This window comes from Macrosteles quadrilineatus, unplaced genomic scaffold, assembly GCF_028750875.1.
Source record: "Macrosteles quadrilineatus isolate MER2022 unplaced genomic scaffold, UCM_ALF_1.0 Scaffold_4__1_contigs__length_99947679, whole genome shotgun sequence".
Lineage (NCBI taxonomy): Eukaryota > Metazoa > Arthropoda > Insecta > Hemiptera > Cicadellidae > Macrosteles > Macrosteles quadrilineatus.
In genome coordinates, this window is record NW_026542597.1 from 99,801,775 (window position 1) to 99,816,720 (window position 14,946).

The 14,946-nt window shown below is 35.6% G+C and overlaps 1 protein-coding gene across 1 annotated transcript; it reads right to left on the reverse strand.

The window, feature by feature from the left end:
* Window positions 1-268: 268 nt before the first annotated feature.
* On the reverse strand, window positions 269-4,011 carry LOC128993196 (uncharacterized). The gene has a single exon (XM_054416957.1). The coding sequence runs from the start codon at window positions 4,009-4,011 to the stop codon at window positions 385-387; it is 3,627 nt and encodes a 1,208-aa protein (XP_054272932.1). The 3' UTR covers window positions 269-384.
* Between the last annotated feature and the right edge of the window lie 10,935 nt (window positions 4,012-14,946).

Consider the following 14,946-nt stretch of genomic DNA (forward strand, 5'->3'; position numbering starts at 1 on the left):
TCCATCTGAGTTTAAATCGCTGGTCTTCAATATCCTTTTAGCGAATTTCCCTATAGGGAAGTAGCTATTACCGTAGGTGGCACGGTAAGACCTAGACCCGGGACCGATTTACTTTTTCATTTTGATGTCCCCAGAGGCCAAAAACACTATTCGTTCAAATTTTTATATATGTATATATATATATATATATAAAGACTTATATATATATATATATATAAAGACTTATATATATATATATACTAGCTGAGTACCCGTCCTTCGTCCGGGGTAGATGTATGTTTAAATGGTGCTTTTTGAAATCTGAAATTAAAAACATTGTAAAATAAGTAAACTCAAGGGAGGTGAAAAAGTTTTAATATGAACATGTTAAAATAAAATATATATTTACAATACAGACTTATAAACAATGTTTACAGCTTTCCTATCTTTTGTGAAAATATACAGGTTTTTTCCACTAGAAACACGTGAGCAAGCAACGTATAATTGCCCATGGGAGAAACATTGTGTTTCCAAATAGAGGCCTGCAACCTGTAGAGTCTGTCCTTGTGCTTTATTTATCGTCATTGAAAAAGCAACCTTTAAGGGGAACTGAAGGCGCTTAAAATTGAAGGGTAGGTTTGCTGTTGTAATGGGAATCCTGGGAATGAGTACTTCTTCCCCCTTTGCAGAACCAGTTAAAATCTTAGCTTCTATGACATTTTCTTTTAAAGATGTAATTAAAAGCCTAGTACCGTTACACAACCTAGGTGGCTCTAAGTTCCTAAGTAGTATTACTGGGATTCCTAATTGCAATTCAAGCTTGTGCGGGGGAATACCAGGCAGTTCCAAGGTGTTAAGAAACTCAACAGGGTAGTGTAGTGCTTGCTCCTCTTCTGTAATTGAATCAATGGACAAATAAGATTTAACTTCACCATGAATAATGTTCATAATTTTGCTGTTTATTTTGTTCACATCGTCATTTTTGGGGGCTAAAATTGCTCTGCAGGATAACCATTCAGGATCATAGTGGTTGTTTTGTAAGTCAGGAAACACACTTGCTATAAGCTCTTCCGCAGAAGCAACCATGTGACCAAAGTTTTCTGGGAAGGAAATCATCTTATGTTGGTCAGTTTTCATTCTACCTTCACCAATCTTGAGCAAATCACCTGAAAATTGTCTGGCATCACAGTCGTTATGGAGACTTACCCTCATATTTTGAACCAAGTGATACTGCTCAATATGACTCCATAGGACAGACTTTTTCAAACAGGAATTGATTTCATCTGCTGGAGTTCCACGTTGGATAACTGGTAGGGTTTGTCTAAAGTCCCCTGACAACAAAACAACTAAGCCCCCCATTAAATCTTGACTATTTCTGATGTCTTGAAGTGTTGCATTCAATGCTTCAAATGCTCGTTTGTGAGACATTGTACATTCATCCCACACCAGTAATGTACAACGTCGGAGGACTTCAGCTCGATCAGAGGTTTTGCTGATATTGCATTGTGTGGTTTCAGCAGTTGCTAGGTTAAGTGGTAGTTTCAATGCAGAATGTGCAGTTCTTCCACCAGGTAGAAGTGTTGAAGCAATGCCAGAGGATGCAATCGCAAGAGCAATGTGATTTTCTTTTCTCAGCTTAGCCAATATGAGAGTTATAAGAAAAGTTTTACCTGTTCCACCTGGAGCGTCTAGGAAGATAATTCCTCCTTTTCTACTCTCAATCCTCTCTAAAATTGTATCATAAACCACTCGTTGCTCGGGTAGAAGTTTTGGTAACATCTCTTGTACTTGGAGCTGCATATCGTCGATGTTATATGCCATTTCTTTTAGAAGTTCAGGGTTGATTCCATTCAATAAGTTTGGAGCGGGTAAGCCAAACGAACTTAAATCTTTCCCACTCATAGACTTCACCAGTTCTTGGATATTCGTTAGGGCCTCATTGTAAACTATGTCATTGTACTGAAGGTCAGGGACGACTTCCCTGTGTCGATGTAAGATATCATCAGACAAATCATTTCTGAATGATTCCCACAAAGTTATAGGGCTTGACAACTCACACGTACTTATCAATATTGCAAATAGATGGCGTACACGAGAAGCTGAGCGAGTCAGAACAGCTTCTTCCATCGTTGACTCCCAATGGTTGTCATTCTCAAGCAGACCAAGGGCCTGACAGGCTTCTCTGTATGTGCCACAAATTTGGTTATTTACTGTCCTTAGTTGCTGAAAAGATGTAGGGCCTCTTACTTTATGAAGAAGCAAACGAAGACAATAGCACTCAAAGTTTGCCGGATGAACAGTATATACACGACCTAATGCATCTGAGTATTTAACATCTGCATAACCATGGACAGGTGTTCCTTGAATTCGGCGCCTGAATACTTTCTCGGTTGCGTTGAAAGTGAAATAGTGTGGAACTTCATGATACAAAAGTGTTTTTGCAAAATCATCATTTTGGCATAGATCAAAGAATGCAGTCAACGTGGTTGGTGGTGGGTTTTGCAATCTTTCATTCATGTTTTCCTCATTAAAGTATACCCGCTGACCATTTTCTAGGTGTACTGATAGATGAGTCACAGTTGGTTTCCTCTCATGCACTGGGAATTCAAATATGCGCCAAGCAGCCTCATTACTACTTAAGTAACGTCCGGTTTGATAAATAGTCACTTCATCCTTTAGATTGTCTAATTGTGCGCCTTTCACCAAATTGAATGCAGCTTGGTCACTTCCCTTGTGTATGTATTTACAAACGTACTTTATGGCCTTAACTGAGCTGCAGTATTCTACATTGATGTGCGCATTGAAGATCTTAATCAAAGTTGGGCAATATGGGACAATCCAGCGGTTGTCTATCTCCACAGCAACATTTCCAGCAGCTTTCATATTAATATGACCCGTGAATCCACCATCATGTGGACTCCGTCTACGGTACATAGGATAACCATCATCATTTGTTTGGGTGTTTTCAATCAGGGGCCTTGGGTAGTGTTTCGTACATTTGCCGTCTTTCATGCATGGAGACCGTTGGTTGTAAGCACCACAAGGTCCGTGTACCATATGTTTCAGTACATACTCATGAAGAACCGGATCAGAGGTACGTTCTGGGATTTCAGAACTAATGACACTGTCAATCTGATTAGGACGGATTTTTTCACATAACCAAAGGAGGTAATGGATGTGAGGTAATCCACGTTTCTGCCACTCTACAGTGTAGATAAAGCATCTGACAGAGCCAAAAACTTCCCCTTTGTTGATCACTGCGACAAAAATCTTTATTTTTTGATGAAACACACGTGAAACAATGTCATGTCTGTCTGTTGCTTTCTGCCCTGGAAGCAAGGATTCCAATATTTCGGGCCATTTTGGATTGCATGTTAAAGTTATAAATAAGTCCGGGCGACCGTAGTTTTTAACATAGGTCAAAGCGTCTTGTGCCCTTTCACTTAAATACCTCGGAGATCCTACAAAACTTGAAGGAAGGATAACAGATTGGCCAATATCATTAGCACTCAGTGTCGCATCATTGTTCAAAGCATCTCTCAAATGCACGTAGCTCTCAGCCCTAAGTTTTTTTTGATTGAGCTTAATGTACAGTAGGCGTTCAGTTTCTATTTTGGCGTACATGTCAACTATGAACTGGTTTAGGAGCTGTCTATACCTCAAGATAGTATTAAAATCGTCTTCGCGTACCATTAACATGTACGCATAGAAATCCATTGACGAAACCTTCTTGTTTGTAGGGAGATTAGTATTTGGATCCATCATGGGGATACCAAAATGATACCCCTCTTGTCCTTTTGAGAAAATTAGTGGGTATTGTAGTGCATCGTAGAAGCGGTGAGTTTCAGACACTCGGAGAAGATTGCCATCACGTTTCCTTAATACAATGTCTCGGCTCTCAAACTCATTTCCAGCAATGACAATCGCCACTTCATCTGCAGTAGGAGCATTGTACCGGCGTTCATGTTCACCAGGTGGACGGCGGTCAGCACGAATCACAACTTTGTAGTTATCTGTTGGAAGAAGTTCCATAGCAGTTTTAAAAGAACGTACTAATTGATTTTCTTCATGAAACATTTGCTGTATATCTTCGACCGTTGTACGACAAACACCAGGTATGTTGTTGCAACGTGTGTCTGTTTCAATGTCCTGATCCCCAATAAAATATATTTGTAGAAAGCTATGGGGCTTTCCTGAAGGAGGAAGAAGGCTACCAATGCGGTGATAAACTTGTCCCTGAACAGTAAAAGTAGTATGAAAATGAGGAACAATAGTCTGAACAGATGCTCCAAAAGATGTCATTTGGAAACACATATTATATTTTCTAATATTTTGTAAGAAATCTTTTGATTCCCTTGTTTCTCCCTTGAGCAAAGTGAGAAGGGGTTCAGGTGGCTCTTCCAAATGAGTAACTTTGACTTTGCCACTTGAGCAACACATTCCAACAGATTCTCCTGGCCACTTGGCTGCTCTGCAATGCCTACATATACTATTAATATGTCCAATTGAAAGAAGATTGTGGTTTTTGTAATCAATTGTTGGGTCATAATTAAATGCTATGTGTTTAAATGAATCCCACTTTCTTGTCATAAATTGTTGCCTGTCATTTCTTCGAGCGAGTAGGTTGGCTTCATGCTGTTCATTAGTTTGAGTTAAACGCTGTGCAGCATGTCTCTGTGCATCAAGTAGTAATTGTTCTTGTCGCTCGTCTGGGGCTTGAGACAGACGATGAGTTGCGTGTCTTACTGAATCCTCTTCTCTACGTAGCAGACGCTGTTGAGGAGTTTCTTGGGACCGTAGGTAAGCAATGCTGTTAGCATTGGTTTGTAATCGAGCCTGACGACGTTCTGAAGTTTCAGAAAATCGTTGTAGTGCTGTAGTTTCTGCGTTTTTTTGCAGACGGACTTGTCTCTCTTGAAAGGACTCCCTTTCTCGCAAAGATGCCATTGCCCTTGCCTTAGCAGGACGACTGGAGAGGTTGCTCTTTTTTCTTTTAGGCATTTTAATATCCGAAAGTCCCACATGTATGTTAAAAAAGATTAAATTCCAATAAATCAAAAAAAACTTTATATAAAACTTAATATATCAAAAACTTTTAACTTTCTAATTACATTTAAAAAACATTTTCAAAAAATAAACAAATAAAAATCTCAAATCCTTTACTTACTTTTAAATTATAAAATAAAACATAGACAAACAATAATTTACAACATCTGGTTAATATTATGGTAAAGCATTTAATTTGAATGAAATGAAACAGGTGATCTTGCTTCTAAAAAGCATTGCTCACTCAGCATTGAATATAAAAAAAAACTTATTATATACTATGTGAACAAACAAAAACATTAATACTCTTACTACTAAAACAAAACAAACAGAAACATACTATTTAGCTATTAAATAATAGGACTATTTAGTATTTAGTCCTACTATTTATAGCTCCTAATATTTATGCACCAAAGGCAAAGGCATATATACAACTTTTTTATTGTTGTTTTTAATTTGAAATATTTGTATATCAGCTTAGAATTAGTAAATTTAATGTCATTCAAACAATGTTATTGCAAGGGTAGGTTAAGTTAAGAGGAACTTGGTTGAAATTATACATGTAATGACCTTGAAACGCTCGTAAAAAGATATTCATTATTAGAATAGAATGTAAAATCTACAGGAAGTGTAAAAAGTTATAATATAGAGTAGTAGCTACCTCTGGATTAGAAAATATCATAACTCTATGGGTAGTAATATGAAAATATGATTTAAAAATTTGGGAAAAGGCTAATGGTGTGAAAAATATTTCTCTCGAAAATGGCAAAAATATACAATTAATTATCTCCTTGAGAAAAATGTTTCAATTTTTAAGGTGTGTGCCCTACTCTAAACACATGTTAATTGTTCAAAAATGTTAAAATGATTCAAGTAAATGTGAACTTTATAATTTCACTATTTTTACACCAAACTCTTTCAATACAATTATTCACATTAGCAAAATTTTAAATAATTAATTAGGGTTAGATACAGCATCAGATATACAATCTCACTAATTTCATAAAATAAATAATCAATGAACCATCAAATATAAGAATAAATAAACATGATTGTAGAGAATATTTTATGCCTCCTATTTATAAACCAGCTGTGGCATTGTGAATTAATGTGGTTTGACAGTTCAGCTTGTTTACATTTGGGTGGCATAGCAAATTGTAAACATTGTGTTTGTTCTCATGGCAGCCATGGAGACCAATCAATATTTACTTTTAAAATCCTCAACTCAGAACTTTTAAAGCCAAAGGGGCAAAGCCCACGGTCAGTATCGAAGTGTGAATAGTCCTATAATGGTCCTTGGTATGGTAGCTATATTTCTGTAAAATTTAAGCCCAGTCAGTTCAGTAGTTTATGCGCCTATTAGTAATACGCATACAGAGAGACACCACAAGATTTTTATATAATAAAGACTTATATAAATATATATATATATACGTCCGTGAACGCGATAACTTGAGTAATTTTTGTCCGATTTTGATGAAATTTGGTTTAAAGGTGTAAAGCGGGATAAACTTGAATGAGTTCGCGAACCAGCACGATCGGACCATGGGAACGGGGCTTTACGGGGGGTTTTATGGGGTAAAAATTGGTTTTTCTCACTTTTGACGCTCAAAACACAAAATTTCCCAATTTCTCTTTAGACCTTTTTAAAGAGCTTAAAAAAACAAATAATTTAGTATATAAAAGTATTTTTGTTCGATTATTAGTAACGGAGAAAATTAAAAAAATTGTAAATTTAAAATTCCCATGTTCCCAGCAGTGGGGCTCTCGCTCTAACCGCCCATACAGTGGCTGTCAGCTCTGGTCTGCTGTCATCAGACGACGGACAAGACGCTACACTGCAGGACCAGCAAGTTGAACAGTTCCAAGCTAGGTAAGTTTGAAATCCATCTGAGTTTAAATCGCTGGTCTTCAATATCCTTTTAGCGAATTTCCCTATAGGGAAGTAGCTATTACCGTAGGTGGCACGGTAAGACCTAGACCCGGGACCGATTTACTTTTTCATTTTGATGTCCCCAGAGGCCAAAAACACTATTCGTTCAAATTTTTATATATGTATATATATATATATATATATATACACGAGGAGAACGTTAAGTACTCATGATATATCTTATACACGATGCGAACGTTAGGTCCTCATGAGTCCGAGTACTTTACGTTTGCTGGGTATATATTTTAACGGATATAAGATTGATCGTCAGCACATTAAGTCCTCACATTGCTACCAACTTGAATGAAATAAATTGCCCAACTTTTCGAAAACTAAATATTACAACAACTATCAGTTACCAATTACTGATTTAGTTTCTTAGCAATAATCTTGAATATAACCGCTGAATGTTATTTATATTTTAGTATTTTTAGTTGTTTTACGTTATTTGTTTGGTTGCCAACAAAATATTTGAGAGTAGAATGCTTATTTAAATAGTACGGGCTGGACTATCGATTCATTTTTGTATGAATAAAATATAGTTTCATTTGTACATAGCAAATTATTACTGTTTTTGGATCGCAGTTGTCACGCTGAACGTTGTTTGACATTTCAGTTTTCTTATCTTTATAAGACCGAGCATCGGCTTTAATATGGATGACGTTACTAATTAATTTACTGTTAATTGTTATTTTGTTAACGATTATGATGATATACAAGACTTAGACACCTGCAACGTATACGATATTTCTTTCTAACTCAATGTAAAACATAAAAATATCCACAGTTAAATTTTCTACCAATCGGTATTCCTGTTTAAGTTCTTAGTATAGTATTGAGTGGGGCCTGGCTGATAACGGTTTTCTATTTTGTACATATAGGCTACGTATAGTATACTAGTATACTGTAGGCTACATGAATCAGAAAACCCGTTGAACAGAATCAAAAAGTGGTGTACAGGGGCAGTGAACTAGAGACGGCTACGACTACGACAGTGTGCACTCGCGGTCACGTACCATCAGCTGTGTCGTGGAGGCGTGGCCAGCTGGTTGTCACTAGTCTCACTAGACTAGACCGGTCACCCGTGCGTGCTTTCGGTGTGTACCGCGGCCCAAGCTCAAATATATACAGGGTGAATTTTAAATGAGTCCCCCCCCTACTTTTTTCTACATTTCTTAAGATATCATCTCCGGACCGCGTCAGACCATTGTAAAGTAGTAAGGACTTCATTTTGACTGGGTATACGTTTTTGGCCGCCATCTTGGATCCGCCATATTGGATACACATATTTTTTCAAATGTAACAGTAGGGTTGTGGCCCATTATTTCAGACTAAAAGTTTACGCTGATTACAATGCCGCAATTAGTTTTTAAAAATCTGGATGCGTTTTAAAGTTATAAGGATTCTTTATACCTTTATTTTTAGCCCATTTTAACATTTTGCATTTACAAACTAAGGCCATAATCTCAAAATAGTATTAGATAAATATAAGTATACACCACCATTCATTGTCGACCTATTTTGACTCGGTTATGACGGATGTAATTTTTTCGGCCGCCTTCTTGGATCCGCCATTTTGAAATCTTACATATTAATTGAAATATGAAGGTGGTGTTGTGACCCATCATTTTGAGCTTTCTTTTTATGCTGAACTCGATGCCGCAATCCGTTTTCATTTGTATCTTTGGTTTTTAAGAATTTTAAAATTTTAAATTAGAGAATTTTAATATTTCATCAAGAAAGCTTGATATTCAAAAACGGATTGCGGCATTGAGTTCAGCATAAAAAAGTAGTTCAAAATGATGGGTCACAACACCACCTTCATATGTCAATTAATTTGTAAGATTTCAAAATGGCGGATCCAAGATGGCGGCCAAAAAAAATACATCCGTCATAACCAAGTCAAAATAGGTCGACAATGAATGGTTGTGTATACTTATCTTTATATAATACTATTTTGAGATTATAGCCTTAGTTTGTAAATGCACAATGTTAAAATGGGCTAAAAATATAGGTATAAAGAGTCCTCATAACTTTAGAACGGATCAAGATTTTTTAAAACTAATTGCGGCATTGTAATCAGCGTAAAATTTTAGTTTGAAATATAGGGTCATAATCATACCTTCACATTTGATCAAAAAAACTTTGTATCCAATATGGCGGATCCAAAATGGCGGCAAAAATGTATACCCAGTCAAAATGAAGTACTTACTCCTCTACAATGATCTCATGTGGTCCGGAATTGATATATTAAGAAATGTAGAAAAAAGTAGAGGGGGGGAACTCATTTAAAACTCACCCTGCATATTGTTAACGGTCTTTGAAACTACATTAATGATAATGAAGGTGATCGTATAGTAGGATTTTAGTATGGGACATCAAAATAATATTTTAAATATAGGCCTTATAACTCAATTCTTACTTACTTCTATCACAAACAGTTTTTTAGTCAAGTTAAAACTGTAAAAATTGACCTTTTCTTCATGTTTATAACTCAAAACAAGGCAGGTTCTATTTAACCATGATTACCAATCTTTCTATTTATTTAAAAATGCAGAACATTTTTAATTCACTTAATTGATGGAAGAAGGAAAACATAGTTTAACATCACTAGTCCCATATATTTAATTAGCTTAAGCGATTAACGATCTTTTGATTTAATTGATAGAAACAAGCTAATAGGTAAATAAGATAGTATAGGTAACGAAGAACCAACTCTTATATGGTACTAGGTGAAACCCGTCGAAATCGACGGTCACTGTCAAGGCTTACGCTAATTCGTCTACGGAAAGTTAGGTGTAGTGGAATATACTTATACTTAAAGTGAAGTTGGCTTTTATTCTTGGACTGTTAAGGACCTCCTCGTTGATATATTTGTGCGCCTTCATTGGCAACAAAAATGAAAATAACAGAGCAATGCGGCATTTCCAAAAAGCATAAAATAATTTAAGTTGACCTTTACGTAAATATTGACGTTTACATGCATTGTTAAACAACGTTTTTAGAAAGGATGATGTGATCTAGTTTAAAAGGAATATGACCTTTCTGAATGGCAATACTGCTTAAATAGTATAACTAATATTGTTATATTATATATAACTAGTATATATAATAGTGTAACTCTTTGTACATTTTTTACAGACAAAATGTCGTGCTGTTTTCAATCATGTTAACAACCCAGTGGGCTCGGTACATAATATAGGCCGCTGCAAATAATTTGTCATGATAGGTGCCATTTTTGGCAAGTGGTTAGTGGCAAGTTTTAGGCTGTGTTTGGATGTTATTAGACACGATAAGAGCACAATGAACTTCTTCTGCAGATTAATAATCTGTTGGTTAAGAGAAATATAAGCCAAATTATAAGTGTCACAATCCAAGTGAATTAAACTCTCTGGCCTGAATTTTTTTGTAGTATCGAGTTTGATCTGTCTTGAATAATATGATAAAATACAGGCAAAAGTGGTCAAAAAGGCAGTCACCAACCCGTGCAACAGATATAATATAGTTCAATAAGAAATTATTATTGTAAGAGTTCTGTGATCAAAGGAATTTCCACTAAATCATAATGAAACGTTATATTGAAAAATATGACATGAAACAGATAAAAACAATTTTAAAATCGGAAAATAGCATTGCAAGTACTTCTTTTGGACAATTAATTAACAATCAATTAAGTAAATGTGTGTTGTTTTAAAACACAATTTAAAAATTAACAGCTGTTTCATTAAAAAGTATTATCCACATGGACAAAATGTAAACCAATCTGTGAGGGATCTTTAAAGGCTTCTAGGGCAGAGCCCAAAGCGATTTACTTTTAATTTAAATTTACTCCTTTTTTCTTTTGATATCTCATCTACAGACCAAGACCTTTCTTTGGACACCTCTACCAAGTTTCGACGCCCAGTCGTTTCCTCTTATTGGAGCCAACGTTTAAATTAAATATTTTGATTTCCCCATGTTAACCTAAAGGGAGAAACCCCAAATTTGATTGAAGATCCTGCCCAAACTAATTAAGATTTCAAAAAATGAAAAACACTTTGCAAAACTACTACATATGGGGGCATTTTTTGACACTTCAATTATCAAAATCTGTCCAAAAAATGAGGGAGGAGTCAGCTTAGCGAATTATATAGATATAGATACAAACTATTTTCAGTCTTGCGAACTAGTAGCTTAAAAAAGGAGTAGAAGATTATGTTACACTGGTAGAATATTGCCTAGTCCAAAGCATTACTCGTAGACCTCTATTATTTATATAAACAGTTAAATTAAAAAGCAAAAGTGATATTGTTCGCTGATTTTGTGACCGCCATCAGCACGCGGGACAAATTGTTCGATTCCTCGTTGACATATGTTAACAAATCAAAATACTGGTTTGATTATAAACACCGGGTTTTCTCAGAAATGACTATGAATCTGTCTTAAAACATATGATTTAATTGATATGCCAATTTTCAAATAATGGTAAAAACAGATGTTTTGTTTATTTTTACATTTATTGTATTTGTTCGTTACAAAATTATTATACTAGGCACTCTACTTTTTAGTTATTCAATAAAATAGTTTGCATCTTATCCAGTGTGTGTATTTAGCAGTACAAATAAATAATACCAGGCCACCCGTTTGAGTGCCAACACCATCATAGCCACAAAACCGGCGAATTTGAGTGTTTTAATTGTAGCCTACTGTACTTGAGTTTGTATAACCGGGAAATATACCGTTAATCAGTTTTGTATAGGACTGGGAAACATCATTCAATCATCGTCACCAATAAACTACAATCGAGGCTTGCATTCATAAACTGCGTTTCGATGGCAGTTGTGTCAAGTGATAAATCACTTAAAATGTATAAAGTCGGTTGATCTTTTAGATGTCGTAGTGAACGTAGCAGAGGTAATCTGATGCTGGTAAAATCGCTTTTCCAACGTGTCCAACGTTGTTGGACGTTGTAATGATAAATCACATTGTTACGATTCACCCCGATTGCGCTGCTATCGCTGGACGGTACCTAATGTTAGGACTTTGGCCCATATTCTATTGGTACGTACACATACATAATAACTATCCGCAACCGCATGTCGACGTCGTTTCTCGGTACGGGTACTTTTCCCAAAAACCGGCGGTAGTGAATATCGCTTTTAGGTACCAACAGATCCACAACCGATCAACAGACTGTATCGATGGTGTTTCGATTAACAGTTAGAAATCCAACTGTTAGTTCTAAAGAGAATTGTGTAGACCTAACAGATGTTTGTGATGAGGGAGACGTTGTAAAAAACTTTGACGGCTATTTAACATCTAGAGGTAGGGTAGTAATGAATCCAAAACGGTTGACATTTAGTCCTAAGAAGTAAGAGTGATTTCCATTGTTTTGTTCTATTCAAAAGGAGGGAGATGTTATATGTATATCATGTATGCAGTTGTGTATAATTTAGTGTTGTATATGTGGCAGCCCTGTCTTTAGAGAGTACACATTCTTCCGCCCTCAAGATTTCTACTTATTGCAGAGCCTAAACACCTCTAGCATTATATATTATAATCTAAATATACTAGCTGTAACTAATTTTTAGTTAAACTGTCATTTAAATACTAACGTTACATGCTGTTTACAAAATTATTGATCGTCGGAATTACATTGTTTTACGATGTTGTTAAATGATTTCTTACCTTAAGTATTTAACAATGGGGTTATGTTCATACCAAAAGAAGTATGTTATGTACAGTATGTCGAAAGGTGATTAATATTTAAGATCATCCTTATATATAATACATGAAGGAGATTTCTACAAAACACTACTCCTCCGTTAATAATGGACGGATTTTTACAAACGACGTGTCAAAATAAAGTATTTTTTTGTGTAGACACCCCCTTTCACCAATTCCTGTAATAAAAATCTTCGGGCTTTGCCCCACAGGAATTTCTTCTTTATCATGTCATGTTTTGCAATATAACGGTCCATTACGAAATCAGTGGAAAATACTTTTATCACAGCAATTCTTAAATTATGTCTTATTGAACTATCTTATATCTATTGTACGGGTTGGTGTCTGCCTTTTTCACCACTTTTGTCTACATTTTATCATATTAAATACACATATAAAATATTTATGTAGAAATATCTGCTCTTATTGTGTCTAATAAAATCCAAACATAGAAACCTTACCTAAAATGGTACCCATATTGACAAATTATTTGCACCTGCCTATATTACGGACTTTGGCGCACTGGTTTGGTAACATTATTGAAAATAACACGAAATTTTGGCTGTAAAATATGGTCCAATAAAGAGAAAATAGGCTTGACAGAAAGGTCATATTCCTTTTAAAATAGATCACATAATCCTTTATAAGATACCGTACGTAGATTAACAATATGTAAACGTCAATATATACGTAACAGCCAATTTACAGTATCTTTGCTTTATGGAAATGTCTCATTGCTATGTCATTTGCATTATTTGTTGCCAATGAAGCTGCAAGACCATATGAACTAGAAGGCCCCTAACAGTTCAAGAATAAAAGCCAACTTCACTTCAAGTATTCCACTACACCTAACATTCCGTAGAGAGATTATATTGACAACTTTATGTTATTGATAAGGCTGAGACAACTAACTGACATCCCCCATGTCAAGGAATCCCAGCTTTAACAGTAACCCCACAATCAATTTCCCAAAACTATGCTAGAGGGTTCGCTAGAGGAATATTTTATTCATTAAATGATCAACAAATTTGGCAACTAACGCAATTAATATTATTATTGTTTTTACACTTATTACTCTTTAAACAATGCTAAATGCTCAAAATATGTATACTGTATTTCACCCAATTTATCGCAGTTAGATGAATTAACGTAAGCCTTGAAAGTAACCGTCGATTTCGACGGGTTTCCCCTAGTGTTAAATAAAACTTGCGTGCAAAGGTTTTAATTTTTCTCTCTAACATTTCAGAGTTTTCTAGGGCGATCTTTAATATTCTTGGTTGTTTTATGACATTAAAAATAAAATATGAAAATGCGTGATAGTTTTGGTCTATAATTTGTACCCGGGCAAAGTCAGATTTTGTTCCTAGTGTCACTTTAAAATTATACAGAAAGAGAAAGTAAATAAAAGAAACGTCTTATAACACTTCTATACGTAAGTATACGTGGAAGGGTAACTATATGATTTAAGTGTTATAAGACGTTTCTTTTATTTACTTTCCGTAAATTTAATTACACGTACAATGCTGTTCAAGAAGTTATTTAAAACTATATAAAACACGTAAAATAAATTAATTTTATCGGTCATATTATGTCATTTAGTGTTCGGCTAGGTCTACAATACAGTTGTGTGCTGGCAATATTGTGCGAAGCAAACGTACCCAATACTTTTCCAAAGCTTTTTTTTTTAAAAAAAAAGAGGTTGGCGGCCTCTTTTAACCTTGCATTTGCCCGTCCACATAGACTAAGCGCCCGTGCGTGGATCGTTTGCAGCAAAGCAATGAGTGAGCCGGTACAGAACAACGGTGAACTGTACTGATAAAATGTTATCGGCAGTGACCAGGATCCGAACCCACGACATCGCTGCCTTGGGCCCGAAGTCCTCGACGCTACCGACTGAGCCACCGACTCACTACCATATTACATATATGTAGCTAATGCTACATATATTTTACATGAACGTGGATGGGATTTCTACTTGCAGTATCCAAAGTCAATGCTATACCTAATTCACGTTAATGAGATGTCAACTCGTGGGCTTTAGAGCCAAAGCCTTCTAAACAGGTGTAACACTTACGTCTGTTTTACCGTAAGTGTTACACTTACCTTGTATATGGGATATTTACATGCAGTTTCAAAAATCGTTGCTACATCTAGTTTACGTAAATGAGAAGTCTCCTTGTACCGTATTAAAAATCAACAGATCATATGGTTCAAATAAAAGGGCCTCCTTGCAGTATATAAGGACCTTGCAATGGGATTCTGGTTTACATTAATGAAAGGTCGAC

Bases quoted from the DNA above. Each gene is read 5' to 3' on its own strand.
- LOC128993196 (XM_054416957.1), bottom strand. From the start codon at position 4,011: ATGGAACTTCTTCCAACAGATAACTACAAAGTTGTGATTCGTGCTGAC.